The following is a 20,782-nucleotide window of genomic DNA, read 5'->3' on the forward strand; positions in this document are numbered from 1 at the left end:
GAACGTGTGTTAGTGGATATGAGCGTCATCTTTTAATTGGTCCAACTAAAGGCATAGACCTATGCTTCTAGGGCCGAGGGTAGGGATTTTCGGACGTGACCAATTCATAATCGAACGAACACATGTGATTGTAAGACGGTGTTTGAGACAACGTTTATGAGTTTATAAATGCTAAAACGTTCACTTAATCACCGAAGTGTTTTCATGTTTGTGAGATCCCGGACGTAGTTTGCGTTGACGAAGCTTAAGCGTTTGTATGTTAACGTGTTCGTCGCGTCTGCTAGCGTGTATGTAACTTCGCGTGGTTAAAATCGATTTTATAATCGCGTGACCATTCACATATTCGCGTGCATTCTTGAATAATTGCACGGATCGTGGTTTTGATGCTTTATTTTCTGTGTACGATTCAGAGACTAGAAGAGAGTTATCACTAGAGTTGTTTTCTAATGAATATGAGCGTCATTTTTTGATTAGTCTAACTAAAGGCACGAGGCTGGGTTGCTAAGACCCTCGGTAAACTTCCGGACGTAATCGATTCATGATAGCGCGAGCTGTGGGTGAATGATTGATGATGTTGGTCAGATCGCGGGCGTCAGTATGTGTGGATAATTGCAATTGCATGTACGCGTTTGTGACAAGGTTTGTGTTATCGCGAAGGTCACGAGCGCTTGTACGTTTTGAATGAGATAGATTGAGAGTGTATATGGGTCATTCCATGCGAAGTGATCAAGGCACGTGTAATCGACATTCACGAATTTGAACCAAATTTGGAGGAATTGTTCATCTAGGGCCAATGTATAAAAACCCTAATTTTTGTGCCAATTGACCCACCCCTCGGGTCATGGGAGCACCCCCCGTTTTGGTAAATAGCCGAAACCCTTGATTTTCTTTTGATCATATCTTCAGTTCTATTTACTCTAGAAATAAACCGCAAAATGGCCTTTGAAGAAAATTGTTCAAGGAATCTAGAAAAAATATAAATTTTTGGCGGCAGTGCTGCCAACTATGCGATTTTTTCAGTTAAATGTTAAAAGGTTCTTTTTATCTCAATACATATATTTTAATTTTGGCGGATCCTGAAATGCACCGTTTTGTAGAGAAAAAACCGCAATTTCCCATATAAAATCGCAAGCGCACAACACTAAAAACCAGGGTCGATCAGGGTCGATTTTTATGACCGTTTGAAGATTTTCTCAATTTTGGGCAATAAAAATGGATTTTTATATGAGAAAATGGGAGTTTTTCCCTTCCGTTATACCTCAGGGTGCGCTCATATTATATTATGATGATAAGTGTTTTTTATGTAAAAATGTCCGAGGAGCGCGATGGCATTATAATTTTCAAAATTAAAATATATGTATTGAGAGAAAAATTAACTTTTAATATTTAACTGAAAAATCGCATAGTTGGCAGCACTTCCGCCAAAAAGTAATATTTTTTCTAGACTCCTTGAACAATTTTCTTCAAAAGCCATCTTGCGGTTTGATTCTAGAGTAAATAGAACCGCAGATATGATTAAAAGAAACTCAAGGGTTTTGGCAATTTGCCAAAACGGGGGGGGGGGTGTTGGGTGCTCCCATGACCCGAGGGGTGGTTCAATTGACACAAAAATTTGGGTCTTTATATATTGACCCTAGATGAACAATTCCTCTAAATTTGGTTCAAATCCGTGAAGGTCGATTTCAAGTTTGCTTCTTTTTTTGATCACATCGCGTGGAATGACCCATATGCATATAGATTGTGTATGTGTTAGTATGAATCTATTTTAAGATATAGTAATGAAACATTCCAAATAAAGATGCCAAAAGCATCAGTAAAAGCATCTAAATGCAATCAAAACTACTTGCACTCGTCAAAATGCGACGCCGGCGGTAAAATATGATAACGAGTTATGTTTTATCAACGACCATGCGATAGACTTGGGTGGAACGCACAACTCCTGCTAGCAGAAGGTAAAGGATTTTTCGCATTTCCATTCTATCATGTCCATATGTGCCTGACTAGTTCTAGTTTTCCGTTCTAAATTTATAACTGATTCACTATAGAATACCTACTCGTCTTCCAATTTAATTGATACAGTAGAACCTTGCGGCAATCAAAACATAGTAACACATCCGGAATTCTACTAAACCGTGATCAGAGGAACAGATACATGCGGCTTCTCGAATTACTATACTTCCAAAAACCAAACAGTAGTATACATATTAGGGGGCCCTAAAACATTTTCTACAGTCTGAAATAAGACCCCGATGATGGATGCATACAAGTAGAGATGCGAAATACGTGTTAACAAAAATCAATGAAATATGGTTCCAGTCATATCCCATTGACCGTCAACTCTGTGTGAAGGGAGACCATGATTACTATTAAGTTTTTTTTACACCGCAAGGAAGCACTCTTAAACCTCTAATATTTCTTTTCTGCTTCAGCAATGTGAATTTTCAGCCCTAAACGTCGGAATTATCATATGCGATGGTCCCAATACCTTCAATCGAATTAAGTGGTCCACGGATACACTTTATTCGCTGCTAGGAATACCAGATATTTGAGAAAGAATACTGCCAGAAATCACCTCAATACTTCGACTGTCTTCATTTCTGTCATTTCAAATGTCTTCAAAATGAAGACATATCTTCACATCTGGCATTCCTTTTCGCAGCAGCTATTCTAGGCTTTCAGTTGGTGACGAGGAAACAATCGAAATTTTCTAAAAATTATGGGTTATGGGTGAGAATTTAAGGACCAATAACGATGTTGCATTAGTTTCAAGTCTTTTCGTCATTTCGGAGACTAATTCCCGTTGCAAAGCAATCGGTGAACAGTTCAGTCCAACAAAGTGCAAACTATTACATTGTTCTTCGCCACGCACACTAAACATGACAGCAACTTAATAGTAGGATTTGTTCCTATGACAGTATCTTTAACCGATTGGATCTCATTCCCATGACCGCACAGCAGATGATACAGCATTCTATTCATAGCAGTTGGAAGGTCCGCTCCTCCCCATGCGATTATTGCACGCAGCAGACTGTGGAATGCTAATTTGGCGATGGTTTTTGTTGACTCGACAACGAAACAAGTTGATGAACTAGTCTTTTTTCAAAGAAGAGAAAGATGATTTTTTTTCTTTTCCGGATTGCCGCGGCGGTCATAGGTTTAAAGATGAAAACCATAACTGTTTAAATAGGATGTACTATAGATTTAATCTAGACTTGTTTTGAGGTTAACTAGCCTTGTTAGGCTAGGTTAAGGTGATCCTCACTCAAAATCGCCGGTACAATCCTCGCAGAAACACAAAAAGCCTACTAATTTGAAAACCACGCGGATCTCTCTCCAAGCCGGATCGGAGCCGGGCACAAAAGCAAAGAACAAGCACAAAATACACGCCACTACTTCGCGAGATGGCGGCAAAATATTTGAATTAGCGAAAATGACAACATTAATGTTCGTATGCAAATTCCGATCGAACTCGTCGCCGGGACGCGTCTATTCTCTTGACGTGTCAGACCGGTTCGTTCGTTCCGTTCCACACAGGCCGATAAGCCACGCCGAGCTCAATTATTACTGTAAAGAATCAGGTTCCCATGAGACTGGATATTTGGAAAACAATTTTCTTTCCCTTCCTAGCTCGTAGATCACTTTGAATGTGATTTGAAAGAAGAAAATAAAAATCAATTTCGGATCTATCGATAAAACGCCTAACAGACCAACTTTTCGCGCCACCAGGTCATTAGGAGAGAATTCTGTACGATGACCGCGCGATTGAATAAATGATGCCACAGTAAATGACGGGTCATCACACCTATTTGGGTTGGCGTATTTTGAATATTCACATGGACTAGCATACAATATTATTTTAAATAATATAAAAGTAAAGAAAATTATGTTTTTGAGTAGCCCAGTTCACTTTCATTAGAAACGCAACAGATATTTGGTCTGTGTTATACACCTCGTATAAAAGGTTTCAGTTGGGCATGGACGAATGACTAACGTTGCCCCCGCGGTTCCAATGTTTTCCTTTTTAGGATATGCCCGGCCTTCTACCAAACGATTTAGCATGGATGAAAAATTCTCTACCAAGGCTGAATCCGTGCCGATCCACCAAGCCATGCATGCGAACATAGCCAAGAGTCCTAATCAGCGTGTGACCATACTCAGTCGGCCGAATCAGAGCTAGGCCGTGTGTCTGTGGGGGATTTTATGGCGCAGGTACCTATGGGGTGAGAAGGTTTGACTAAATTTCACATTTGGCGAATTGGACAAAAACTGGGAGCGATTATTTCTAGTGGCATCATACTAGGAATAGAAGAGGGTTTGCACGTTTGGTAGTGCTGGATCAGAGATATTTAAGATTCATCATGCGGACGGGCATAGCGTAGTTGGTAAATCGATTGCCTTGTTCGCAGCTCACTTGGGTTCGATTCCCAACCCCGCACATAGGTTAGAGATTTTTCCAAAAGAGATTTCTCTAGCTCGAAAAGAGGCGAACGACCTTAAAGTTAAAACCTCTATAATCAAAAAATCCAGTGCACTCCACTACACTGGTGTCAATCAATCGAAAATCCCATAAGTAGATGCGACTTTTTCATACAATCTTTGATAGAAAAAATCTTCAGATTGGTTTCGTTTGGCTGTCATACTATCAAACCACATTTTTTTCGAGAGTTGTCCTACTGGAGCTGTAGAGCTAGGTTCTCGGAAGGGCTCCCCGTCAGAATCACATGCTACAATTTGCAGACGAGACAGGCAATGCCGCCCACTAAAACACTGCTTTAGGCCAATTGTAGCGGGCCGTGATTCTGAATGTGATATTCATTGTACGGTTCAGGTATGTTCGGGCGTAGGAACTCAAGATCGCGTGTATCATTGCGAAGGGCTCGAACATGTGTACGCTAACGTGCTCGATCGCGTGTGCGTTTGTATGTCGCGTGTGCTAACGTGTATGTAACTTCGCGTGTATAAATTCTATTTTATAACCGTGTGCTTTTCGCATATTTGCGTGTGTTCTAGAATGATCGCGCGCGGAACGTGAATCTGATATTTAATTTTTCGTGTATGGCTCAGATTCCAGAAGAAAGTGGGTTCTTCCATATCATTAGAGTTCCCAGTCATGTCGCTGTAGAACGTGTGGTCTAGTGGAAATGAGCTTTATTTTTTTTTATTGGTCCAACTGAATGCATGGACCTAAATTGCTAGAATGAAGGCTAAAGATTTCCGGACGTGACCGATTCATGATCGCGCGCGTTTGCGGGTTCGCGTTTGAGAGCGCGTTTGTAATTTCGTAAGTACAAAAGCGTTCACATAATTACCGGAGTGTTATCAAGTTTGTGCGATTGCGGGCATCGGTGTGTGTAGATGATCGCGAAGGGCTTAAGCGTTCGTATGTTGACGTGCTTGTCGCGTGTGTGTGACTTCGCGTGTATAAATTCGATTTTGAAACCCTGCGGCCATTCATATATTCGCGGACCGTCATTCTGATATTTAGTTTTCGGTGTACGGATCACATTCTGACAGGGAGTGAGTTACCCCATATCACTAGAGTTCTCGGTCATGTCGCCATGCAACGTTTTGTGTAGTGGATATGGAACGTTTGTCTAGTGGATTCTCTTTGACATCAAGGCGATATTGTAAACCATTTGAAAGTTACATGAAAGCAACCAAAATATATTTCAACCATAGGGTCTGTTGATTAAACTATATAGCTGAATCATATGTTGGTTGTTTTCATGTAACTTTAAAATGTTTCACAATAACGCCTTGATGTCAAAGAGAAAGTTGCAGGAAAGTTTACGGGCCTTTTGAAAAACCTATTAATGTTGATGGAGAAACGCGACTAACTTATGAAAAGGTCGTAATAAAACAAAATAATTGTGTTGTTAAAACAAAAGTTAAAATATCTCAAGAACTACTACATTTTAGAAATTTTTTGTTAAGAGCATTTCAATTTAAAATGGCGTTTAGAATCATATTCAGAAAGAAAATTGTATTTTTGACTGCAAATAGTAAGAATTATAAAAAAATGTCAAAAGTTGTTGTTAGGAAAACTTTTTTATTGAAAGCTTCTCCAGGATCCAAATACACTAAAAAGGTTGCTTTTACGTCTTTAAAACGATAAACATTAAATTTTTGACATTTTTTGATGGGGTAACGCGAATAACTTTTAAAAAGAGCATAATTACACGAATTGTTTTTGAAGGAGCAAAATTTCAAATATCTCGAAAACTATCGCATTTTGGAAGATTTTTGTTAAATGCATTTTTATTTTAAATGGTGCTTAGAATTATATTCTGTAATAGAATTACAATTTTGTATTATATCTATTAGTATGAAATTTAAAAACATGTACGAAGTTATTGTTAGGAAAACTTTTTTACAGATTTTTTCTCCATCATGCAATCACATTCAAAATTTTTCTTTTCTCTTTAGGTTTTTGGTAACAAAATAGAAAAAAAATTAAAAAAACGGGTTTTTTCGCAATTTAAATTTTTATCATAAATTTTTGTTTTTTTGAAAAATGACACAACATTTTTTTCAGTGTATACTTTTTTCAGACGGAAGTATTCATTCCCTGTAACTCGTTCTCAAATAGTTTTGCTGTATAAAATACAGTAATCGAACAAAAAAATTGAAATTCATACACGTAGAAACGTTTACGTTCTTTTGAAAAGTTGCTCTTGAGTCAAAATAATCTTATTACCTGTGAAAAATATTTAGTCTTGCATGACGGTGAAACGTGAAAGTTTCATTGGATTCTAAGATGGTCGGTCACGATTTTAAAGATTTTCGGACGGATCTTCGTGGAATTCCTCTCTTGAGACCGCGTTTGTGAATTTATAAGTGCTGACCCGTTTACTTAATCACCGGGGTGTTATCCTGTTTGCGAGATCGTGGATGTGGTTGTGAGTGGATGATCGTGAAGGACTCGAGCGTTTGTATGTTGGCGTTCTTGTCGCGCTAGTGTGTATGTAACTTCACGTGGATACATTATTTTTATAAGCGTATGGTCATTCGCATGTTCGCGTGTTCTTCAATGATCGCGCGTAGATGTATTGTCTAGGTTTTATTTCTATTGTTTCAACTGAAGGCATGAGTTTGGGTTGCTAAGATCAAGGGTAGAGACTTCCGGACGTTACCGATTCATGATTGCGCGAGCGGTGGGTTGATGCTTGAGACCGCATTAGTCAATTTTTAGATGCAAACGTTCATTTAATTTCCGGGGTGCTTGAATGTTGGCAAGATTGCGGGGGTTCGCTTTCGTGATCAGGTTTGTGTTATCTCGAAGGCCACGTTTGTACGTTTGGAATGAGAGATTGTGAGTTTATATGAGAGAATAAGCAATTTGTGTTAGTGAGTGTTAGCATGGACCTAATTTAAAATATAGCAATAAAAGAAGGGTGCCTGCAGAGAGAATTGGGCCCTAAACCCACATTGTATATTATTTGACCATGGCAGTGGATAATAAAGGTCGCCAAGTTAAGTAGTAAAATTGATCACAATGTAGCTTAACTAAAAAGAAAATAATCGTATCCCAAGTTTCTGTGATACAATCATTGTAATACTGCTTTGGTGGAAAAGCCTTCGGACCACATCAAGGTATAGTATCATGCCGAAGGACTATCGAATCACTAAATTGTCTACAAAAATTTAAAAATAGCTAAATAAATCCATAATAGCCATACACTGTCCTGTTAGGGCAGCTAATTTTAGAATAAAGATAGCTCTCTAAAAGAAAATAATATTAGATCAGTATTGAATAGTGTTCACATGTATTTTGGAATTTTATGCACCTTCCTTTAAATTTGTTAGACTTAACACTTCCCCAAATGTTTCAGGATTTACTCTGCATTTTATATAAGCTCGCTGAGTGTTCCGAAGCTCACAAACATTTTCAAAAGCTTGAACAAATTCTCTAAAGAGTAAAGCATGAAAGCCAAAAAATCTTTGGAGTTATACAGTTTATATGAAACATTTAAAAACTTTGCATTTTATATCAACAATCATGTGAACTGTATGCTGTGGTTCCAGAAATATCAAAAGCTAGGAATTATCTCTAGCACAGCAAATTACTTCTTTGCAAGGAGTTTCAATTTTTTTCGGGGCCTTAGCGTTAGTTCCTGTAGAAAACAGATGGAGACAATATCAGTCTAACTCCAACCACCACGGACTACGATCATGATACTTAGTGTGCATTTGGTTTCTACCCGAGTCAGCGTGAAGCGAACTACAAAAAAGCTACTTTTACCTTGTGTTCTTTTATTCTTTCTGCGGTGATCTATCGAGATGAGTGAGCCGCAGAAGCCAGAATTGGTGTTGAGGCTATTGGTTTTGAACTTTCAATCTTTTCGCATAAGACCGAGCATCCGTGATGTGGAATATTTGGTGAAATTGCAAAAGGGAGCTTTGACCTTCGGAAGTCTTTTTTGACGATATCCAACGGGGAAAAAAGATCGAAATAGTGCGCTAAACGAAAGCAATTATGTGAAAAAACAAATGCACAAACCCTTATGCTATCCCTGGGCTATGATGACTAGGAATAACACATGATTATCGCATTGACGATAGTGATTGTACCTCACTGCCTCTAGATAGATTGCACACAACCAACTGCCGCTGCCACCTTCGGAAGTCACATTTATTCAGTTGGCCTTTGTCAGACTTCCAGTGCTGATAACGTTCAATAAAATTGGCTCAGACGAAAATATTATGCATAACAACTTGAAACATGTGATTGTGTAGGACAACGCTGAAATCAAGATCCTCATGTTTATGGATGATGACAAAATCGATGTTCGGCTACATGATCTGGCACCACTTGCTTGTCAAGTGACCATTAAAATTTTCATGTCGCTTTTCGAAAAAGTGGAAAACATTACGGAGAACATGCGCGGAAACTACTTCCCAGGTATTTCAAACGGTGTGTAGTGTGGAGCCTGGGTGACCCGTGAGAACAATAATGCATATTTAGACGTTTTTTGAGAATTATTCAATTATATTAATTATTGAGCAATAATTAAACGGCTTTTAAGAAAGGATGGGCAAGAAATTTATTCCATCGTGGACTTCAAAAACTATGGTTTAACGTGCTGCTCGAAAAACAATCACTAATGATGTGTAGAATCTTACGGTTGGTATCCAGAGAAAAGTTCCCTGCAACTGGAGCTGTACAGCTTGGTTCTTGGAAAGGCTTCTTGCTAGAATGAAGCGTCGCCCAATAAAACACTGCCTAAAGTCAATTGCAGCGGGCCGTGATTCAGATTGTGATAACTGGCGTACGTCACAGATATGGGGACGTGTAGATTTCATGATCGCGTGGACACGAGCGTTTATATGTGCGCACTTGACTGCTTTTAAAAATTTATAAGTACTAAAACGTTTACTTAATCACCGCTGCGTTTTCACGAGCGTAGCTGTGCATGGATGATCGCGAAGGACTCGAGTGTTTGTATGTTAACGCGTTTGATCTCATGGGCGCTTGTATGTCGCGTGTGTTAGCGCATACAGTCTGGTCATAAACTTATTCGCGAGGGTTTTGGAATGGTCGCGCGGACTGCGACTCTGATGGTTAATTTTGAGTGTACCATTTAGAAGCTAGAAGAGAATGAGTGTAGTCTAATGTATACTTTTTATGAGACTGTATGCTTCCGGACGTGATCAATTCGTAATCACATCGAACTTGAGACTGTGTAAAGTGCTGTGTAGATGTTAACATGTTAGTATGCGAGATCGCGGGTGGAAGTTGCGCGAATGATCAAGATTAAAAGCTCGAATGCGTTACCAGCTTTGTATTATCGCGAAGGGCACAACCGTTTCAACGTTAGCGTATTTAACCGCGTGAGTATTTTTATGTCGCGAATAACTACGCGTGTTTGATTGATATGCCGCTCTCAGCCTTTTTTAAATAATTAACTTCAAACTTGAGCTCTTGGAACTGGGGTAAAATAGGCACACGTAGTTCGTGCAATCGTTTTATTTATCTTCATCCGATTCCCCGGACCTTTCTTTATAAGAATTAATACATTTGATCAGTCGCATTCAGCCTTTTTTAGAAATGAAGGGCCAAATTTCACTTCACACTTGTGTTGTGAGAAGAATTCGGGTAAAACGGATACACAAGTTTCGTGTGGTCCTTTTAATTATCTTCAATTGGTTTCCTGGCCTTTTTTTTACATAATGATAATTACTTTGGATGGGGCCCCTTTTCTCTAAATGTAAAACGCGGTTTAACTAATCTAGGAAGAATACGGGGTAAACGGGTTCACACATTTCATGTGGCCATTCTGACTATTTGCAATGGATTCCCAGGATCTTTTCATATAAGCAATACAACTATCGATGAACTGCATGTAGACTCTTTCCGAAATATATTGCCATGTTTGATTTGACGAATTTCGCACCAACTCGAACAAATGTTGGCAGCACCCTCTCAGATTTTAACGAAACTTTCCGTACACGAGAACTTTGTTACAAAAAGCCACTTTGCATACTTTGTATTTCCAAAAATGATCTAGATTGTCTTTTGAAAAGGGTCAAACTTTTTTCACCAATTTATTTCAAATGGTTATAGTCTCAAAATCACAAACCCTACAAAAAAGTGTTGTAGGAGTGATTTGCACAAAATTAGTTAAATTTTTGAATAAAAAATGAAAAATTCTTCATCGTCTCCTACACTGAAAAAAATCGATTTTAAAAATTTAAAGTCGATTTACAGAAAAAAAACCCATCTTTGATTTGGATGAAATTTTATTGCAAGATATGGTACTAGAATACTTAGCGCACGACCAGACAACATGTTTAATATTGCGATAACCGCCACCACAAGTGCAGAGACTGTTCTCCACGATCTCAATACGCCGGAGATGGGCCTTCTACGTATAATATCACCCGAATGAAGTCATAACCCTCATCCATTCTCTTGGACTAAGATTTTTTGATACCTTTGGGATTCCTAAACTTTATCGCTCCACGAAATTTGCCAAATTTCTAGCGTCCTCTGAGAAGAAATATTTAAATACTCGTTGAAGTTACGCGATCTTTCCTAAATATCACCTTCTAATGCCTAAATGTCCACCTTCTCATTATCATTCTAATCCAAGTGCTCGCCTTCTCATTACCCGGAATGGAGTACAACGAAAGAATGCAAACTAAGGTGATGTGCTATGATTTTTCAGAGAAAGTACTCAAAAATTTCCATGTTTTTCCCAAGAAATACAAAGAGTGCTTTCCATGCTCCATGAAATGGAGAGCCTCCTGTAACTGTAACGATGTGGGCATGGTCGTTGATAGGTAAATATAAAACCATCAATGTTGTGGGGAGCACAAGCACAGCCTCTTTTATGATTCCACTCAACACTACTGTCATAATAAGTAGCATAAAAGCGATGCATAGCTGTCATCATATGACGAACGTTCCGTGTATTCCAATCACGGGATAAATCGAATGCACAACGTAGGCCCTTGCCACCAGACGAAACATTGTTTCTCTGATGATCTGTAGGTTAATCCGTCGACAGACCGGTGCCAATAATCGCGTTTTTCAGTTTTCACAAGTTTTTCATTTATAGCGTCGCGTATATTGGGAAAAATTCGGGCGATCCGACGTTCAAAAGTCCCTTTCGCGTAAAATTCTAAGCAATCTCTGCTCACCACAAAGTAGGAGACTGTTCACGGTTGTTCGCGTCAGGTACTCGTTTCGTCTGACTTTTAATCGTAATGCAAATGCATTGTGTAAAACCTGGGGGGAAAATGCAAGGATACTTGGAGTTTTTGGTGCACTATGTAGAAATTCCTGCTAGTTTCTAAGATTACTAAGACCAGGAACCACTTACTTCGGTTTTGTAACAGCACCCTTCGAAGGACACTCTGAGGTTTTTACGTGGAAGCATAGCAAAGAAAACTGATTTTCCTCTTTTGGATTAATTCGCAATTAAGGCCCCTGTTGGAGACAACACCATCAATCTCTACTTCCTGGGCGGGTACATAGACAAGATACTTCTTCGTACACGGCCAAGTGGTATTTAGTTAAATTTCGCATATATCGATAATGTTAAATGGCTTATCTTTGCCCTCCTTGAAGTTTGTTATGAATATATACCAAACTCGATACTGATACTTTTTGCAACTAGCAGTTCAGAAATTGGATTCTGAGATGATTATGGATATTGGTTTAGTTTTCGATAAAAACACACTGAAAAAATAAATTCAGTTTGGACAAGGAAATTTTTTATTCATATAACATTTTTTTTCTTAAAAGTGCCCAACTTAAATTTTTGAGGGTAGGTAGGGAACAGAATTACCTATCTTGGAACAAAATTTCATCCAAATCAAAGATGGGGTTTTTTTGTAAATCGACTTTAAATTTTTAAAATCGATTTTTTTTTCAGTGTAGGAGTCGATGAAGAATTTTTTTGAATATTTTTATTCAAAAATTTAACTAATTTTGTGCCAATCACTCCTACAACACTTTTTTTGTAGAGTTTGTGATTTTTAGACTATAACCGTTTGAAATAAATTGGTCAAAAAAGTTTGACCCTTTTCAAAAGACAGTCTAGATCATTTTTGGAAAAACAAAGTATGCAAAGTGACTTTTTGTGACAAAGTTCTCATGTACAGAGAGTTTCAATAAAATCTGAGAGGGTGGTGCTAATTCTGACCGTACCGTGCCGTCATTCTATCTATCTTCACTCGTTTCTTTGGACTTTTTTGCATAAAAAATACTACTTATGATCAGCGGCATTAGGCCTGCTTCCAAGATATTGAGCAAAGTTAAACTAAATCTATCTATCTATCTATGTATATTATATGATTTATAGACTCCCAACCGGCTTGACCGATTGCCGTAAAAATTTATACATAATAGGCATTTGTTCTGGAGCGTTTGTGTGCTATTGGTTGGGAATTATCTGCCCGCGCCAGATGGCGCTTCGGAACAAATTGTGCTTTCATCCTATTTCGTTGAAAGTCGCAGTAACGTGCGATGGGTATTAGCTAGTCTTCTATAGAATCTTTGGAGTTTTTTTGCATTAGAAACACTAACTATGGTAGCTTTCCTCCAAGTTGTATAGCCAGTCATAAAAATAAACATTAACACCAAGGAGAATTAGGGCAAAACGAGCATGATAGAGTACTTTGCGATTATTTTAAATGCATGCAATTGATTCCTCAGACATTTTTACATAAAGAGTGCTCATTTTCGATAACTGCATTTAGCGTTCTATCACGCTATTGATTAAAGTCGTGTTTTTTTATAGTTTTTTTTTCACTGTACAACGTGGGAGCAGATAATTAGGGAGGTTAGTACAACAGTAACAGATGGACTGGGTCCAAAGAAATCAACGGAATGACTGGTTTGACGTTGAGTGCCAAAAAACGATGGGCGAAAAAATAACCAGGATAGGAGCTAAATGCTTGCAGTGGCTACACATCAGAAACGGTGCTATGAACTGAGCATAGACGAGAAAAACTTAAACCAGCGTACGAAACGTAGGTACGATAAAAAAGTTCTCGCGGGAAGCGAGGGAAGCTTCGCTAGGAACGCGCGAGTTTTACAAAATGGTAAAAAATTTGGGCACGAACAGCAGAAAAAACGTCCCGGAATCATTAATCTGCTGACAAATCGTACAAGAGTGATATAAAAATAGAGAAAGCTCAAATATAATAAGGATTGAGAACAATGGACAACCTACACAAATTAGAAGTACTGAAAACGGAAAGGCAGTTGGGATGGACGGATTCCCGATCGCACGGTGGACCGACTGTTTCGATGCCGGTCCACTGCTTGACCGAATTGGTTGGATGACCTCATATGGTCTATTTACCAAAAGAAACATAGACTAGAGTATAACAATCCTCAATACGGCCTATAATGTTCTCTTCCGTGGTTTGTTAAGCAGACTTCGCCCTGACTGAATCCTGTTCCGACGAATACTAAGATGGGTTTCGAGCAGGACGATCAACGATGGACCAAGTTTGTACCTACCTCAAATGAATTTCTGGAATACCACTGGAATGTGAATTTTAAGCCAGCGTACGATTCAATGAAACGAAATGAACTGTGGCAGATAATGCTTGAACACTTCGTCACGACAATAAATATTGATCTGATTCGTATGGCATTGGATGGGTCAACATCTGGCATTAGCCGGAGAGACATCCGACTCGTTTGTGGCGTTATATGGAGCAATCCATATAAAGCAAGCGATCGGGGATGCTATACAAAAAGTTAGTGTACAAGTGACCAGATTTCCCAAATGTCACACAATAACAATATTAAGTTAAAAAATTCTCTGATAATATACTTTTTGATGGTTGTTTCGAAGTTCCACTACTCAGTAACTGTGACCCCCAAAATGAACCTTTATGATACATTTTTTTTGCATCACACCAATGGGCAAATATACGAGCTATACATCTAAATAGTGCCGCTCAGTATGGGATATGAACCACTATGTCCATTCCAGATGACCATGGAAACTTTTAAAACGACTGTCTAAAAAAACCTAAATAAATAATTGTAGTTTACAGACCCATAATTTCCAAGTTTAGAGCCCTGGTGAGACCCAAACCCCGTACGATCAAAGGCTCCCAATCTAAAAAGCTTAAACGATAAATTACCAATTCGAGCCAGTTGCTTGGAATAGAAATCGCAAGACCTTCGACAGAATCGATACCCAACTGTGCTCCTGGATTAGCAGCTTGAGGCAAATCGTAAAGATAAACCATAAAAATGAAAAATAAGTGCCTATATAGCCACCTTCGAAATCTTCATATAAGTAGGCAAATCGCCAAACCTTTGCGCAGACGAAACAAAAAACCACCGATCAAGCAAACAGCACCATTTCTTTCGATTTCGCGTTAATTTCGTTCGGTTTCGTTACCTTTATCATAACCGTCGAGTCCAGCGTGACGAAATCATCGTAGTACAGCAACCTGCTCCGTCGAGCGCTCCCACGATTAGCTCTGTCTTTGCCATTGGCACTAACACTAGCGCGGGCCATATCTGTTTTTTTTCTACTCTTATCTTTTTAAAAATGACGATTTCTTCTCGCTTCTCACCGTGTTCTTTTTCTCTTTATGGTAGCTCACAACACCACCAACCAACGAATCTTCCAACCAGTCAGCCAGCCAGTGGCACCGAGCCCAAAGCTTCACTCACACTCTACTGTCGCGGAAATGTATACTATCACACAACACAAGTATTTCGCGAGACTTTTTTTTAGTACACTCTTTGGAATCTTTTTCAAACCGTTTCCTCGTTGCTTGATTCGCTTTTACACGACACACTATTATTTTCCGTTACTGGCCTGCCGACGTCGTCGTAGTTGTCGTTTTCTTCTTGTTTCGATAACTCTCACTTCCAGCGATGCTATGGGGTTCGTCTCGTCACGTCATTGAATGACTGTGTGTGCGTGTGTGTGTGTCACTGCTGGCATCAGCGAGAGTATCACAAACTTCGTTTATCCACAACAGCAAACCAGATGCCGCAATTTGGCACTTTGTAGGCTTGATAAAGTGGGAGGAAGCTGTTCCGGTGGGGAACGCATTTTGATCCTGTAGTTTGGAGATGGAGCTCTTGGGAATTATGGAATCTTTACGGTTTGTGCATATAAACTGGGCGGATAAGAGCAAAACTTCTTGAAGAAAATAATGTCACAAATTTCAACTAACATTTAGCTAGCTGAATTGAACTAGAGTGGCACGATTTCGTGAAATGCGTGTACTATTTAGAGGAGGACTTTTGTAAAAATTGTCCAATTTTCCAACAAAATGACAAATTAAAACGAACAACAAGTTTTGCCATGGCAATATGCGGAAGTATTCACTCACTGGACCATACCTTTTCTTCGAATCCACTGTAAATCACTCAGTCAGAACCTTCCAAACTAAATCGCGAGTTTTTCAAATCGACTGGACCCAGTCACAAAAACGACCGCTCGCGCCGCTGCCGACTTCAGAACGCAGCTAACGCTAAATTTCGCATTATTATTGGTCACACTCAACATAACACTCACTTAATGGTGGCGGACGGAGGCGCAGCTGTTCGACGGGCCTAGCTGCAAAGCTGCCGCCGCCCGGCACTTGGAACGTGACTCACTTCCCTTCACCGGAACAGGCATTACTGTACTGTAGGCCGCCGTCGTCGTCGTGGATTCAGCAAATCAAGTGGAATCGGTTAAATTGTAGTATGCATTGCAGCAGCTAACAGCGCACTTGTTGTCACGCTTTTTCGCCGCCAGCCAAAAGATTTTGCTAGTACGATTGCCTGTTCGAATCTCACACAGTCCCCCAAGGGTAATCACTAAGTTCACACTTCACCTACATACGATCAATCGCTCGGTACTTTAGTAATCCACAAAACTACATGGTTATTGGTGTTCTTGACCTACGCGTGGCAGTATCACGGCGGTAGCAGCACCTCCGACGACCACAGGTAGATCGATACTGATCCCCTCCGGTGAAGGATTTCACGATTCCGGCGGTTTGATATCCCCTGCGCACACGATTCTCACTGCTAATTCTATAAAATTTAACACACTGCTGAGTCGGTGGGTGAAGATAGTCGGAGAAGGGGGATCCTGCCGCGTTGAGCACCCTCTCAAGCCGTGAGGAATGTAGGGTAAAGCGAACCAGACGCGACCAGTGCTAGAACGACCATGCAGAACCGGTCAAGAATTTCGGCAGCTACCCTAGCTCCAACCTAAGTATTCGACGTATTTCGCCGTTGTCTAAATCTGCAACGGAAGGAGATCATTCTCATCGACTGTCGGGCTCATTGAGATTGGGGGGGGGGGGGGAGCTACTCCCAGTATGTATTAATATTAAGTGGGCGAGAGGGATATAGTGCATGTTGTACAAACAATACACTAATTGAATCAGACTTTGACGCAGACGTAAACATGCCCGCTAAACACAATTAAGTCATCAATGATTGAAGTTCAAACTGCGCAGACATTACCGCTGCGAAGTTGGTTGGAATGTTTTAGCAAATTTTCAAAAGTTACGCATGATAAATTTAGCTCGGCGCTGATGAGGAAGGCCAGAAATGCTCATGCGTAGAATAGCTGGAAACGATTTATTTGGACATCTGCGATTCGGCGGTGAAGGGACGCTATAATTTTGAAACTCTGAATTTAGATACTATAGTATCTATAGTATCTAAATTCAGTATAGGGGACCTTAATCAGTTGACTGACCGAGAGTCTTGGGAGAAGTCATGAACTCGGTTACCAAAAAGGATTAACATAATCGGGTGATTATTTACGACCAAAAGGGTGATCACAAAATTATTGCAATACTTACAACTGGCACTTTTCTTTAGCAAATAAAAATAATTAAATTGTGCACAGTTTCTCTTTGAAGTGAGTTGTTCATAGGCTATGAATTTAAATTTTTTTACGACAAGGATGAAAATGACAGGTGCAAAAATGTTGTTCACTCACATGAAAAATCCAAAACCTCCCAAATGCTTTGAGAAAAATACTGATAATTTTCAATTAAACCACTCAAAAGTGCTTAAAGGCCAATCGTAGCGGGCCGTGAGTCTGAATGTGATATTCATTGTACGGTTCAGGTATGTGCGGGCGTAGGGACCCGTGATCGCGTGTATCATCGCGAAGGGCACGAGCATTTGTACGTTAACGTGTTCGATCGCGTGTGCCTTTGCATGTCGCGTGTGCTAACGTGTATGTCACTTCGCATGTATAAATTCTAGTTTATAACCGTGTGCCTTTCGCATATTCACGTGTGTTCTTGGATAATCGCGGACCGTGAATCTAATACATTATTTTTGGTGCACGGATCAGATGCTGTGAGAAAGGGAGATCTTCCATATCACTAGAGTTCCCGGACATTGCGCCATGGAACGTGTTGTCTAGTGGATATGAGCTTTATTTTTTCAATGGTCCTACTGAATGTATGAACCTAAGTTATTAGGACAGAGGGTAAGAGTTTCCGGACGTGATCGCGACGGACATTTGTAGGTACGTGTTTGAAATTTCGTAAGTGATAAAACGTTCAACTTATTACCGGGGTGTTATCAAGTTTGCGTGATCGCGGGCGTAGGTGTGCGTTGTTAATCGCGAAGGGCTTAAGCGTTCGTATGTTAACGTGTTTGTCACGTAGGCTCATGTAGGCGTGCATGTGACTTCGCGTGTACAAAACTGGATTTTGTAACCGTGTGGCCGTTCCTATATACGCGTGCGTTCTTAGATTTTCACTCGGACCTTCATTCTGATAGTTAGTTTTTGATGTACAATTCACATTCTGACAGGGAGTAAGTTAAGCCATATCACTAGAATTCCCGGTCAGGTCGCCATGTAACGTAGTGTCCAGTGGATTTGAGAGCTATCTTCTTTAATTGGTCCAATTGAAGGCATGGACCTAGTCTGCTGATATCAAGGATAAAAACATCAGGAAGTGATCAATTAATGATCGTGCGAGCGCGAGAGTTTTTAGGTTTTTCCCAAATTTACGTACAAAAAACAAGCCAAGCGCAGCTTTACATACATACATAGCTCAGAGCTTGCCAAACCGCGATGAACATCAGCAAACTTCCCAACGCTAAGAAGTTCAATGCAGAGATGTTGATCAGATACATACAAAGCATACGCCAAAGGCCACTTTTACCAAATATCAGGACCCAGAGTTTCTCATCTCATTCTCAGCTTTAAAACGAAGAAAATGTCAAAATTTACATCGAAATACTTTATTTGGCAAGCAAACTGCACCTGTGGAAAGGGAAGCAACATTTTCGGTACTAACACCATGATCAACGATAAGTTTTACGAGACGAAATGACTCTAGTGTTTGAACGAACAAGCTCAGTCGCGTCTTGGACGACACTGGGTAGCGTACCTCCACAGCCAGTGTAACGGACTTCTAACTCAGCTACACTGGCTGTGAAAACAAACAGCGCAGTGATCTGCTCCGCCTGCCGTTTAACAGGAAACTGAGCTTGTCCGGCCAAATCCGTTCTTTAAATAGTCGATGATGACGTCATTCATAGAAACTTTGCGCGCTAGGTACACAAATTTGTCGTGCTGGACTTGGGAAGCGCTATTTTCTGTGTGTAAATGCGCGATATTTTGACTAGGTTGTACATTATTTAAATTTTTAATGCAACGATATTAAAAATCTTTGGGTTTATCTATTGGAATCAATTCTTAGAAGTATTTCGGGGCGATATGAGCAAAAAATTGAAAATTTATCGTGAGATGGCTGAATTATATGCGTTTAAAATTGGACCACTTTTCGTTACATACCATTTTAGTAGAATTTACAAAGTGTACCCCCATATCGAAAACAAAGACGTAGTCCTACGTCAAAATCGCTATTTTTTCTTCAGTTGTACCTCGAATGGCGTTACATTAGAATGTTTGGTTGGGTTACTGTTGTTGTTCCCTGGACATGTTTAGTTTTTGTTGTGATTCTTGTTCATGATTTGGGAATACACCGCCGACAGTCAAACGTTGTTCAGGATTTTAAAGAGCTTATTCGCGATTCTTGTGATTTCTCATCTCGCTACCGTGCTATTTTATACATGAGTTTTCTAGCGGATTTTTCTGTCAGACTAGCGGGATTGAAGGTAATGATTTCAGGATCTTAGTCGCAATTTTCCTAATTTTTATTCACGTTTTCGTGATATTTTAGTTATGATTAGAGTTAATCACGTTCATGATTTCAGGTTCTTAGTCACGATTTTAGATATTTATGTCACGAGTTGTGTGATTTGTGTTCATGATTTCAGGATCTTAGTCATGATTTTAGATATTTTTGTCACTAGTTGCGTGATTTGTTTTCATGAAGATACTATAGGTTATTCGCGATATCTTGTTTTTGTTTTCTGTCCGGACATCAGAATGTACCTTATTAAATGAATAACGATGTTCGATGTCCTGATAGTTTTTTTATATCTATTGCTGCTCGTATCTATTACTGGTCGCTAGCTGCTAGACATTTCATGAAAAAATGCATGGAACAAAAATAATTCCACGAATACTACTCCAAATTTTGTGAAACAGTTCACGTAAAAATTTCATTACCATGTTGCATGCAATTGTAAATGATTAGGGATATCTTCTAAATATCACCAGCACACAAAATAGATTGTAAATCATGTACTTGAAATCATGAACCAGTTCACGAATATACGAATAAATTTTATGATTTCGTGAACTTTTTCACGAAAACGAATGGTAAGTTGAGACTATTATACAAGGTATCATAAACCAGTTTAAAAATACATGAATAATATTCCATGATTTCGTGAACTATTTCAAGAGCACGGATATTGGATTGTAACAAATATATTATACCAATTCACGAATGGATTCATGAATAAAATTCCGAATTTCGTGAAATAGTTCACGAGAACATAAACAGAATATTTTGATTTTGTGAACCAATGTTCCTGTTGTTTTCGCTGTCTAATTTATGACTGATTAGCCGAAAAACTCCTCATAATAAGTTCCTATATTTATGAAAAACATCATGAGTCAACCTTTGGTTTTATGAATACTGTTCACAAAGTTGTGAACTAGTTCGCGTACTGAAATTCCAATTGGAAATAACTTGGCGGAAATCGTGACTGAGGTTCATAAAACAAAAAAAAATAATTCCCACTAATAAAAGCGTTATGCGGGCGTTACTGAAGGGAAATTGAACATAATTATAAAACACACGATTTTTGTTCATGGTCCTTTTTCATACCGCAAAAACGGTGATTGTTCCAGAATTCATGGCATTCACGATTTTAGGAACATTTTTTTCCGTGTACTTTCTCCTTCGA

The 20,782-nt window shown here is 39.3% G+C and overlaps 1 protein-coding gene across 6 annotated transcripts in view; it reads right to left on the bottom strand.

Moving 5' to 3' along the window:
• LOC131684896 (unconventional myosin-IXb-like) overlaps positions 1–20,782 on the bottom strand; it is a 240,142-nt gene that overhangs the window by 126,268 nt on the left and 93,092 nt on the right. For 3 of the 6 annotated variants that reach the window (XM_058968141.1, XM_058968138.1, XM_058968137.1), the window contains exon 1: positions 14,874–15,678. The exons of 1 other annotated variant lie outside the window; for it this stretch is intronic. In XM_058968141.1, the coding sequence (XP_058824124.1) occupies positions 14,874–14,993 (120 nt within the window). In that variant the 5' untranslated portion in view covers positions 14,994–15,678. Of the gene's footprint in view, positions 1–14,873; positions 15,679–20,782 lie in introns of those variants that run through there. 2 more of the 6 variants (XM_058968143.1, XM_058968142.1) reach the window with 1 other exon arrangement.

This window comes from Topomyia yanbarensis, chromosome 2 (assembly GCF_030247195.1).
Source record: "Topomyia yanbarensis strain Yona2022 chromosome 2, ASM3024719v1, whole genome shotgun sequence".
Classification (NCBI taxonomy): domain Eukaryota; kingdom Metazoa; phylum Arthropoda; class Insecta; order Diptera; family Culicidae; genus Topomyia; species Topomyia yanbarensis.